General features: G+C 54.2%; 1 protein-coding gene across 1 annotated transcript; it reads right to left on the reverse strand.

Annotated features, from left to right (window-relative positions):
• Positions 1-4,016: 4,016 nt before the first annotated feature.
• CCR7 (C-C motif chemokine receptor 7) lies at positions 4,017-7,966 on the reverse strand (the record flags this gene model as incomplete). The annotated part of the gene is made up of 2 exons (XM_079904886.1): positions 4,017-5,096; positions 7,925-7,966. 2 exons carry the CDS (start codon positions 7,964-7,966, stop codon positions 4,017-4,019), a joined length of 1,122 nt encoding a protein of 373 aa, XP_079761012.1.
• Between the last annotated feature and the right edge of the window lie 4,003 nt (positions 7,967-11,969).

Genomic DNA, 11,969 nt, shown 5'->3' on the forward strand with positions numbered 1-11,969 from the left:
CAGCTGCGTCATCCTTAGGACCCACCCCTCCCGTCCTTGCCCTGCCTTTTGCTCACCACTCAGAGTTGCTCCCTCCCCATCTCATAGGCCTTAACCCCCACCCCCAGAGGCCAGTTTTTCTCCCTCCAACTGTTCACCCTCAACACAGAAATGCAACTGAGAACCTAACTCCCAGAGAGGATCCTTTCTTAAAAAAGATCAGTTGCCTGATTTCCTTTGGACCTGCTACCATATTTCTTTTGCATGTCATTCTCCCTGGCCCAATGTCAAGGACGGGAACTACTGAAGGTGGGGAGGGAAGGTTCTCTTTAAGGAGAACAAGGACAAGAGGGACAGTGCCTGCCAGAGAAGAGCTGGATGGTCTGGGATGAGGCTCGTGTGTGCCAGGGTGGATGTGTGCAAGTGAGTGTGGGAGGGCTGGGACAAGAGGTCTGGATGGAAGCTCGGGAACCAGGGTTCATGTTTTAGCATTGCCTAGAGCTCGTGGGAGACCTCAGGCAAGTCATTTCCCTCTCCGAGCCTCAGTTGACCCACCTGTACAATGGGAGGGAAGCAGAGACTAACTTAAAAGTTGCCCTCCAGCTTAAAACACAGGAAGCTCAGCTCAGTGCTCTGTGATGACCTAGATGAGTGGGATTGGTGGGGGGGAGGTGGGAGGGAGGTCCAAACGGAGGGGATATATGTATACATATAGTAGCTGATTCACTTCATTGTACAGCAGAAACTAACACAACATTGTAAAGCAATTATACTCCAATAAAAAAAAATTGTATGGGGATGGAAATGAATTTGGTTTCCTTGTGGTTAACAACTTTTTTAAGGCTCCCTTTTGTTAAACATCTTAATGATTACCAACAACACTTTGGTAAGGATTTCTAAGCATTTTGCATATAGGAATTCATTTACCCCTCACGGCAATCCTAGGAGGTAGGTATTATGATCATTGCCATTATACAGATTAGGAAACCGAGGCACAGAGAGACTAAGTAACCAGCCCAGGTAGTGCAGCTGAGATTCAAACCAGGCAATCTGCCTGCAGAATCTGTGCTTCTCGCACTGCACTCAACATTCCAGGCATTGTGCTAAATGTTTTCCAGATCATCTCCGCTTTGCAGTTGAGAAATCTGAGACTCAGAGCAGTTGAGCAACAGCTGAAGGTCACACAGCTGGGAAGCAGCAGAGATGAGATTCCAAGTCGGCCGGGCTCCAGAGCCTCTGCTCTCCCCCGCCCGCCTCCTGCATTCTTGCCAGATCCTTAGGCCCCCAAAGCAAGTTTATCCATTATCCCCATGTTGCAATGTCTCTTTAGACAAGTCAGCTCCTCCCCCTGGACCTCAGTTTCCCCAACTAGAGAATGAGTGGGGGGGTTGCACCAGCTGATCTTTGAGGTTCCTTGCAGCTCCACTAGTCCATGATTCAAGAGATGTGGGCCTTTTGGCTACAAGGGCAGATTTGTAGCCTGAGGTTATAGCCTGGGGAGGAAGAGGGGACGAGGGGCTGGTGACGGAAAGAAGGGGAAATTCGGAGGGGGCGTGGGGCCATGAACCCGGGAAGGTGGGCCAGTTGTATGAGGCAGATGAGAGAGAGAGAGAGAGAGAGAGAGAGGCCCTGGGGGCTCCCCAGTGAGTCTCTTCCTTCTTCCCAGGGCGCCCCCAAGCTCAGGGTAGGCACATGACAGCATTGGGCAAGGGAGCAGGGACCAGGCCAGCAGTGAGGCAAGGTCAGCGCTTCTGAGATACAGCCCTTTGGGGAATGAACATTGCTGGGGGTTTTGTAAATACTTGGAGGTGTCCAGTTATTACAAAAAAGGTATTTGAAGCCGAGGTGGCATGTTTGTGCGGTTGGCCTGGCGCCCTGTTCACGGCTGCTCTGTTACATTCCTCCCTTCAGGAACGGAGAATGATCGCCTTCCCATCCGTAAGCTCATTAGGTTGTGCATACCAGCGGCCCCCATACCCACACACACCGGGCACGTTCCCCTCAGGGCCCCAGGCATGCTGGGGTCCCCCCTCGCGCCCCACGGCTCGTGCACAGCCCATGAGCAGCGGATCCTATTAATATTAAAGTGGCTGCAGGTGCCGTTGCCCCACGTGCCAGCCTCATCCTTCTCAGGGCGCTGGTTCCCTGCTTGAGCCCAGTGCATCCTGTGGAGGAGGGTAACGTGCTTATGAGATGAGAGAATGGGCTTCATTTTCAGGCGGGCTCCATTTCCAGTGAGGCTCTTTTCACTTCAGAAAATGGATGCAATCACCTTTTCATGAGTGTCTCAGCTCCCTCCCACCCGCAGACCCTGAGTTACTGCAGTGCTGGGCCCTTCAGAAACCTCCTCTTACATCACAGGTTGGACTAACCTCTCTGGCTTGGACAAGTCGGGGACTGGGCAGGCGTCAGGGCACCCAGTGACGTGGATCCTGGGCCTGTGGTGGGGACAGTGGCTGTTCCTCCATCCATGCCCCTCCGGGATGGGTGTCCACACCACAGAAGGCCATCGCTGCAGTAGTGGCCAGGGAGAGTCAAGGGCCGACCTGGTTCTTAAGTATCCAACAAAGGGTGCCTATCATACAGGTCCCATCCCAAGCCCCCCTGGATCCAGGATGCCGTGGTAGATGGGTGTCAGGGAGAGGCCTTCCCTCTAAACACCAGTTTTGGGAGCCCAGGGGGACTGACCAAGGGTCAGGGGCTCCAGTTCCAAACTGAGTTGGGACAGATGAACAGGACAGTGTATAAATGCTGCTAAGGGTCAGGGAGAGTTCCCAGCCGTAGAGGTTCAGAGACAACTTGGTTCTTTCTAAAGCTCAGCTCAGACCGTGTCTCTGGGTCACTGCTGACCTCACAGGCTTGGGTCCCGTCCCGTGAGCTCCAAAAGGGTGTTTGCAAGCTGGACACCCTGCCCTTCTGCCCCTCCTGCCTTGTTCAGCCTCGTGGGCCTGTGTCATTGGAAGGGCTCAGAGCATAGCTCAGCAGACCTCGTGGCTCTGAGCATCTCTGAACAATGAAGCCTGGGGGAGGAAAGGGATGGGGGTGGTCAGGTGGGGCGTGGGGTTTGCAAAACAAGAACACACTCGTTTGCCATTTAGCAAGAATTTTTTTTCCCTTTCTTTTCAAGCTATTGTTTCCTCAAGGGAAAACTTTTATTTGTGTATGAGTAAAATGTGCTCTCTTCATGAATTGAAAGCAGAACAGGATAAGAGATTTCTGTCCCCGTGGCAAAGAGCAAAGAAGGAGCTCATTGGCTGGCGGCAACCAGCGTCGTCCCCACCCCTGGCCCCTAAACTTTCTCCATGCCTTCTGCCCGCTTCCTAGCAGAGCTGAGACCTGAGAAGGGCCAGCCACGCGTCATCCCTGCCCCAGCGCCCTGGCTGGGAAAACGGCTGTGGCCAGGCCTGGCCTGTGGGAAACACCACACCCCTTCAGCGTGGAGAGCCTGAGGAAAGGTGGCTGGTGAGGGGCCATGGAGGCTGCCGCTTCTGGCTGGCTCAGATGACAGGAGAAAAGAGAGATGGAGGGAGGGATTCAGAGCGTTAGTCTGACCCACTGGCATCCCCCTTCCCCTGCACAGGTGAGAGGTTGCCCCACTGTCTCTGGTCTTGGGGACAAAGCCTTGCTTTATGGAAGCCCTCACCCTGAGTCTCAGGGAGGACTTCTTTCTAGAAGATTGATGGGAACAATGGCCAGGCCCCTTCCACCACCCTAGATCTCGCCGATGCCTCTGCCCTTTCACTCCAGGAGATGTGAACCGCTTCTTGACTGTCACCTCTCGTCTGGGGTTTGGGGGACGACGGCCTTGGTTTTGGAGTGTTGCAGGCTCTGGGATAGCTTATCAACCACGTCTCTTTGCAGCCTTCGCTGAGGTAGCTAGCTAGGGTGGGGTTCCATCTGTCTTCTGTGGCTTGGCTTTTCACCACGAGATAAAACTCGATGACCAGAATGGCCTTTCCCTCAGCAGCTGTTAGGTCATCTGCCCCCAGTCCGAGGGGCCCCGGGAGAGGTCCCTCTAGTCCCGGCAGAGGAGCCTCCTACGGGGAGAAGGTGGTGGTGGTCTCAGCCTCCACGCTCATGGAGGACCGCCGGGCGTGCCGGCAGGCGGACCACTGCCGGAGCCGCTCCTGGCTGAGGCAGCCTAGGTCCTTGAAGAGCTTGAAGAGGTCGCTGCGGAACTTGACGCCGATGAAGGCGTACAAGAAAGGGTTGACGCAGCAGCGGATGCAGGCCAGGCTGTAGGTGACGTCGTAGGCGATGTTGAGCTGCTTGCTGAGCTCGCAGCTGGTGCCGCCGGTGATGTTGAAGTTGGCCACCGTCTGGGCCAGGACCACCCCGTTGTAGGGCAGCTGGAAGGCTACGAAGACCACGACCACGGCAATGATCACCTTGATGGCCTTGTTGCGCTCGAAGTTGCGCGCCTGGAGCAGGGTGCGGATGATGAGGAGGTAGCAGAAGCTCATGGCCACCAGGGGGATCAGAAAGCCTACCACCATCTGGGCCACCCGGATGGTGATCAGGGCCTCCACGCGCTCGGTGATGAGGGAGCACCGCAGCGCTTGCTCCGTGCTGCTCCTCTGAATGCCGCTGTACAGCAGCTCTGGGCTGGAGAGCACCACGGCCAACAGCCAGATGCCCACGCAGGAGAGCTTGCTGATGAGAAGGACGCGGGCACGGTGGCGGTGGGCCGAGACGGCCTGGACGATGGCGACGTAGCGGTCGATGCTGATGCAGAGAAGCAGGAGCATGCCGCTGAAGAAGCTAATCTTGTAGATGCCAAAGATGAGCTTGCAAACGTGGACCCCGAAGACCCAGGACTTGGCCGCGCTGTACGCCCAGAAGGGAAGGGTCAGGAGGAAGAGGATGTCCGCCACGGCCAGGTTGAGCAGGTAGGTATCGGTCATGGTCTTGAGCCTCTTGAAATAGATGTAGGTCAGCATGACCAGCCCGTTGCCCAGCAGGCCCATGAAGCAAATGATGGAGTACATGACCGGGAGGAACCAGGCTTTAAAGTTTCGCACGTCCTTCTTGAAGCACACGGACTCGTACAGCGTGTAGTCCACTGTGGTGTTGTCTCCGACGTAATCGTCCGTGACCTCATCCTGGCACAGGCACACCTGTGGGGAAGGAACACGCTCCAGCTTAGCTGAGTGGGTCTCAATCTCACTGCTGTGGGATTGGCCAGAGCAGTGGTTTCAAGGTGCAGTTAGCATCACCTGCAAATTCTCGGACCCCATGTGAGACCCACTGAACCAGAATCTCAGGGGCTGGGGCCCAGGAATCTGTTTTTCTAAACTTTCCAGGTGTTTCTTTCATTTGAAATCAGTGCTTCTCATATGTTAACATGCACATGAACTCGGGGATCTTGTTCAGATGATTTAGTGGGCCGGAGTGGAGCCTGGGATTCTGCCTTTCTACTAAGGAGCAAGCGTCTGATTTTGCCAACACTTCGGAGAGACTTGACCTTAACGGGTGTTAACGGTGGACTAGAAATAGTCTGGGCTTTGGGGCCAAACGAGCCTTGGGCTTGTTAAATACACTTCATTCTCCCTAAGACTCAGTTTTCTCATCTGTGAAATGGAGACGAATACTATCTCCTCCACATGGTGGTTGTGAGGGTCCTGACTCGATTCTGGCATCATTTCGTCTCCATGGAGGTTTTATTTTGCCCATTGGAAACTCCAGGAAAGTGGGATCGTGTGTCTTTCTTTTTGAGCCTCCTTTGGAGCCTGGTAGAAAGAACTTTCCAGGGGAGGGGGCCTACACGAATACCCCAGTTTTTGAGGGAAAATCCACTTGGGCTAAGGTTGAGGAGGGCCCGGAGTGAGAAGAGAGGAAGGCAAAGCTCTATTAAGAGGCCAGAAAGCCCTGGTTTGGGGCAAGCTGCCGTGATCAGGGGTGGTCAGTGACTTGAAGACGGATGGATCCCTGCGGCCCGGGGCACAGCACCCAGCATGAGGCAGAAGCTCAGGTGATGCAGGGCCAAGTGGAGGGCGGGGCCACAGCCTCAGCTGTGACTGAGTCCTCTCGGGCCCAGGAAGGAAGCACGGCCCCGTCTCCACCCTCCCTCCATCCTCGAACCCTCTCCCCGCACCTCTCTCCTCTTTCTTCCTGCTGTATCTTCTGGCAGATCCCAGTCAGCAGGGCTCAGCTGCTCAGGGCTTTTTTTAGCCTATCTGCGGGGCAGCGTGAAGGTTCAGGCAGTCTGCTGTGATTTTATCAATGAAGGAGGGCACTCGGGCTGGCTAAGCTGTGCGGGGCTGGGAGCTGGGCTGGAAGACTGCCTCAGGAAGCTCCTGGTCCCTCCTCTGGGAATGGGGCCCTGGGCAGCTCGACATGATGGATTTTCGTGCAATTGGGGAACTGGAGGGAGTGCAGAGATGAGGAAAGGGGGGCTCTTGGAGAAGCGATGTGGCTTGTTCAAGGTTGCTCAGCCAGCAGGGGAACCCAGTCTCCTGACTTCCCTGTATCCTGTCTCTTTCTCACTTCCAAATTCTGGATTCATCGCTATTCTGCTTGGCAACAGGGCAAGGACCAAATCACGCCCAGGAGCTTTTTTGGGCATTGCTATCTCGAGAAGAAAAGTCAGTGGCAACCACTTTTCTCTTTTCCGGGCATGACTGCAGCCTGGGAGGCCTGGAAGAGGCTGGCTGCCCTTGGCCGCCCAGGATAATGTCCAAGGCCTCAGGTCCAGGGTTCCTGGACGTAAGGAGGCTCTGGGCCTTGGAGGGCAGTATACCCAGCCTCTGTGACCTGTGTTTCCCACCAGCCCGTTCTGCCTTCTCTTTCCCTGCTTAGTATCCGCCCCGTGTACCAGGGGCCACCAGGCTTGACGTGTCTCTGCAGCCCCAAGCCCCACCACATCCTGCCCCATCTGAGCCGAACCCATCCCCTCAAGTAAAGAGAAGGATGAGCCCAGCTGTCCCTTATCCCCTCCCCAACCTTCCAGCCCCTCTGGAGTCCTGGAAACAGGGGAGAGAGAGGGGAGGGAGTGGTGCTGGGGAAGGGCGCCAAGCTGTGGGCTACAGCCCAAGCTCCAGGGGGCCTCTGGGATGGGGTTTCGGGAACAGTGCCCAACTTGGGGCCTGCCTCTGGCCAGAGCTCCTGGAAAGCTGCCCCTTTGGCCTCCAGACCTGGGTAAGAGCCAAATTCTGAAGTGCTGCCTCTCCAGCTCCTACCTCAGCCCCCCCTCCCCCTCCAAGAGAGCTCCCAACCCCAGCAAACGGGGGAGAGTCGACTTCACGAGTTAGTTTCTTCTAACTCTGGTACTCGATTGGGGCAGATTTTCTGTCTCCACAGCTGGGGTTGAGACGCCGAAACTTGTAAACTGGGGATCTTTGCTCCTACAGCGCTCTGGGCCCCTCTAAAGGATGTGCTTCCATCCTCCCCCATAGTGAGGCTCAGGCCAGTCTCTATTTCACAGAAGGGAACTGGGGCTTCGAGGGGAGCCTTTGGCTGGAGGGTGGAGGAGGGAGACAGGTTTGGGGCGATAGGATAGCTACCAGCCACCAGGCCACGGGTTCTTTTCTCAGTCCATATATGAAGATTTACATGTGTGGGTGTGGACACATACGTGCAAAACCCAGGAACCTTTTTGCAAAGCAAAGAACTCTCTCCAAGCACTCAGGAGTCCACCTTTCTGCCTCCCGGATGGGGATATTGGAAGCGGGGTGGGGAAGGTGGGGTAACTTGCTTTCTCCCGTGTTTTAATGGAAATGGAGTAAAGGAATGTCGGAGAACATCCGTGGCTTTCTAGGGTCACTCAGCAGATGGAGAGGAGGGGTGGCTATCAGCTTAACGAATGACAGATTTGTGTCTGGGTCTGTTTCTTTCTGGCAAATGCCCAGCGTCTCCACCAGAACCCAGGGCTTGGGCTTCGGAAGGACCAGGCTTGGGGAGGGGCGTATGGGAAAGGGAACGGAGCTTTTCTTGGTGGGACACCTACCTGGAAGATGACGAGCAGGGCCACCACCAGCACGCTCTTCATTGGCTTCCCTGCAGGAGACAAGGTGAGAAAGTTATTGCTTGGCAGGGATGGCCCTTCGTTATGGCAAAAAGCCACAAAGCCAGGGGACTTTCATCACATTCTCCAGACACCATGTTTGAGAACATGAGAACCAGATTGTGCCTTGGAGCACCTGGCCAGCTGCCCAGCCTCACTGCCCTCCCCTCCTCCCCTCCATGAGGGGTCCCAGAAAGGAGCGGGATCGGAATGCAGGGCAGCCCCTCCCCTCTCCTTGGCCCTTCAGGGCCTCTTCTGGAATTGGAAAGTCCATCTTGGCCCAGACCACCCCTCAAGGCTGAACGGCAGGCTGAGGCCCCAGGTTCTCACAAGGCCTGATGTGGGCCCTGGCGGCTCAGTCCTGCTTTGTGGTTGAGCTGAGGGCTGGAACTGGAACTTATTTTCTCCAAAGGCTGAGCGGGGGGGACAGTTCATAGGGTGATTTATATAGAAGTCGTATCTCACTTAACAGTCTGGGAGCTGTGCCCTCTTCACCTTTGTAGCCTCCCTTCCCCTAACTGGACCGGACCACAGGAAAGAAGAGTCAGTAACTGTGATGCCGGGAATGACTACAAGGCAGGACTTGTTGGTCCACCGCACCTCCAGTCTCAGGAGGGTCAGTAGATCCTCCTGATCTTGGGATCCTGCTTCTAGCAGATCCTTGGGATACTGCTTCTAGCACCTTCTGGAGGCTGGGGGCCTCCCTCCAGCGAACAAGGGATTCTGCTTCCTCCTAGAGGCAACATCACAGGCCCAGCGAGTCTGTGTGCTTGGCCACAGCGCCACCTGCTGGAAATTTTGTGGCATGACACCCAAATTGGCATTGTGCTCCAGGGAGCGTGCCTAGGGCAGGGATTCTGGGCTTGGGGGAGTCTTAGGGGAAGGAAGAAGGGCATCGAGCCACAGAAATAAACAGGCATTTCTCCCAAGTTATACTGAACGCTACTGCTAGCTGCGTCTTCCTAAAGCATAGCTCTGATGCCGACCCCCACTCTGCCCTCTTCCTAAATTAGGACCTCTCTACCCAGCCCCAAGGACCTCTCTACGCAGCCCTAAGGATGACGCCCTGATGCTGAGCGTGGCAGTCAAGCTTTCCACTGTTTACTTGGACCTGCCTTTCTAGTTGTGTCTTCTGTTTCTGGGGACAGGCATCCACTGTCCCGTTGTCCCCAGCTTGCACCTGAGTATTTGCAGTCCTGGGTGGGAATGGATCTCTGTACAACATCATGGCTCCCCTCTCTCATTCCCCTTCCTTGCCAAATTGACCCGTGAGCCCCTGAGCTTGAGTTTGAGTCCACATCTCTACCCTTAAGCACACTCTCTTCATGGTCCAATGAGCTGCCCATCCTCCATTGACTCATCTTGATGTGAAGCGCTCGAGGTTTCTTTAAACACACACACGTCTTTCGGTTACTCTAGAGAAAGCCTGCTCTGACTGTCAGTGAGAACTGAGAAACCTCAAGATCTTGATGTCACATGGTGAAATACGAGGAGCATGAGTTGTGTTTCTAGTTCACTCCATCAACCCCCTTTCCTGGCCCCGTCTCAGTCCTTTTGCCACTGGCTGGGGGAGGGGTAAGGGAGGGAGGGCTGGAGGGTGTGTGTATGTGAGGTCTCCTTCCGGGTGTGTTGGAGAGGGTCCTCGAGCAGGGATCTTCTAGGACCAGAATAGGTCGTTTTCAAGAAAGGTGACCAAACAGGAACTTAGGGGAACTCAGGTGTGTGGCAGAGGCCGCCTGGTCAACAGCCTTGACTCAATTTACTTCTGTCTGTTACAAAGTCGTAAAGTAACTCGCTTTGGGCAACAGCTTGGGTGGGACCAGAGAAGTTGGGAATCTCAAGGGCTGAGGAGTGGTTGACTTATGTGTTGGGTATTTTCTGAGTTCTTGAGTTTCTAGTAATGATCACAACGAAAAGGAAATTCCCTAGAACTCCAACCTTAGCTCCCAGTGAGAGAAACTAGAGATGAGTAACTTTCCCAGAGTCACACAACCATCTGGTAGTGGAGCTGGGCTTTGAATCCATCTAATTTCAGAAGCCACACTCCTAAATGCTCTTCAATGCTGCCTCTCGGGCTTTATGTTCCTCTCCCTCCTAACATCCTATGAGTTACCCCTTGTGAGGCTCATTCCATATTCCAGAAAATAGAGGCTCAGAGAGGTTAGGTCTCCTGTCTGGGGTCACACAGCTGCTGAGAGATGGATCTGAGATTTTTTTAATGAGCTCTCATTACTTCATTTCTGTTGAGGCTGCTGTGTAGACGGACCTCTGTGGAGCATAACGGGAATCATCACTCTCCTCCATCCCATTGGAGGAGAGTGAGGATTGGTCACCCAGTTCTGCTGCTTCCATTTCCTAACATCTCAGATCTGCCCCCGCTTCTACCCCAACATAAGGCTTTGCTGCCACGGAGCTCCTCTGAAACACAGATCACGTTATTTAACTCACATAATTGAAAAAGAAAAATCTTCATTGGCTCCCCATTGCTTTCATCAAAAAGCCCAAATTTTTAGCAGTGCCACACGGAATCTTAACGATTGGCCCTTGCCTGTCCCTCCTGCCTCCCTTTCTCCCTTCCTCCTTGGCACGGCCAGGTCCTTTACACCCTCCTCAACTTGCTTCTTTCTTGCCTCTATTAGCTTTTGTCAGAGCTGACCAGCTGGGAGCCTGCAGGCTGAGCCTCCAGGATATTCTGTTTGGCTACATGGAGTTCACAAAAAATTGGATTTGGATACCTTTAGGTGGGGCTTGTACCCTCTGAATCACTTCACTGCCCTCCACTTACTACATCTACTCCCATTCCCTCATTTACAATTGAGCCATTGAGTTTGCTATCCCTGCCACATCCTGGGCCCCTTGCTCCTTGTTTTCTGGTTTGATAACTCCTACACGTCCTTCAAAACCCAACTTAAATGCTCCCCTGACTCACATTCATTGTTCATTTCTTTAGATTTCACAATCGCCCTGCTCTTAGCCCATCAGCACTCTCTCTCCCTCTCTTGCGGTGGCTTATTGACATATGTGTCTCTCCCCCACCAGACTGGTCCTGCCTGAATTCCTCCATCAATGACAGTTGACTGAAAGTACCAAGCAAAGAGGAGAGATTTCCCAACAGCTCCCCCAGGCTGCAGGGTTCCCCTCCTCCCCAGCCAGGCTCCCCAGAGGCCAGGAGGGATTGGCCCTGAATCTCTTTAGCATCCCCATCTGCCACCATCTCTGGCTGAGCTGTGAGAGATGAGTATCTTAACAGCTCATTTTTCTCTTCTCTGCTTTGGAAAATTCTAACCGAAGTCTTAGGCCCCATTTTTTGAAGATGGGGAAGGTGTCTTGGGGCTGCTCATTCAAATCATGAAAAAGGCCAACTCAGCCCGGGTTCGGGGTTTTCATTTTGTGTAACAGAAACTTTGCCCCTCACCCCCCTTGGGCTCCCTGCTGGGCTGACAAAGAGAGAGAAACAGATCCTTTGTGGCCCACCCGTCCTACCAACGGCCTGGAGTCTGATCTGAGCAAAATGTCTCAGTGGTGTCCCCTCCTACCAGTATTTAGGGCTTGGCCAGCCGTTAGGGCTTTCTTGAATTGAGTGAAGCAGTAAGAACATCCCTTTTCCTGCATCAGGTTTCCTGCATTAAAGGGACCTCCCTCCCTGCATTAACACCTGTGAGTCTAGCACCCCCAAACCTAGTCCTGGGAGGAGACCCCCCTGCCCCGTGCTGTGCTGGGGCTGCTCTTGAGGGCTCATCGAGCCAGTGGTGTACACCTCTCTCCGATTCTGTGCTCAGTCATTTCATGGCTTGAAATCGGCTGACGGCTTGAAGTCAGCTATGGTGGAAGAATTTACACTATGGAAATTGGCAAGCACTACATGTCAGAGTCTGTTCTGGGGAGCCGGTTCTCTAGCCTTTACCAGCGCACCACGGGGACCTGCTTGGTTTCCTTCACAGAGGTCAAACCAAGAGGCAGGATTGGGGTCTCCAGGGGATGACGGCTG

Source organism: Stenella coeruleoalba, assembly GCF_951394435.1.
Source record: "Stenella coeruleoalba genome assembly, chromosome: 19".
NCBI classification, from domain to species: Eukaryota; Metazoa; Chordata; class Mammalia; order Artiodactyla; family Delphinidae; genus Stenella; species Stenella coeruleoalba.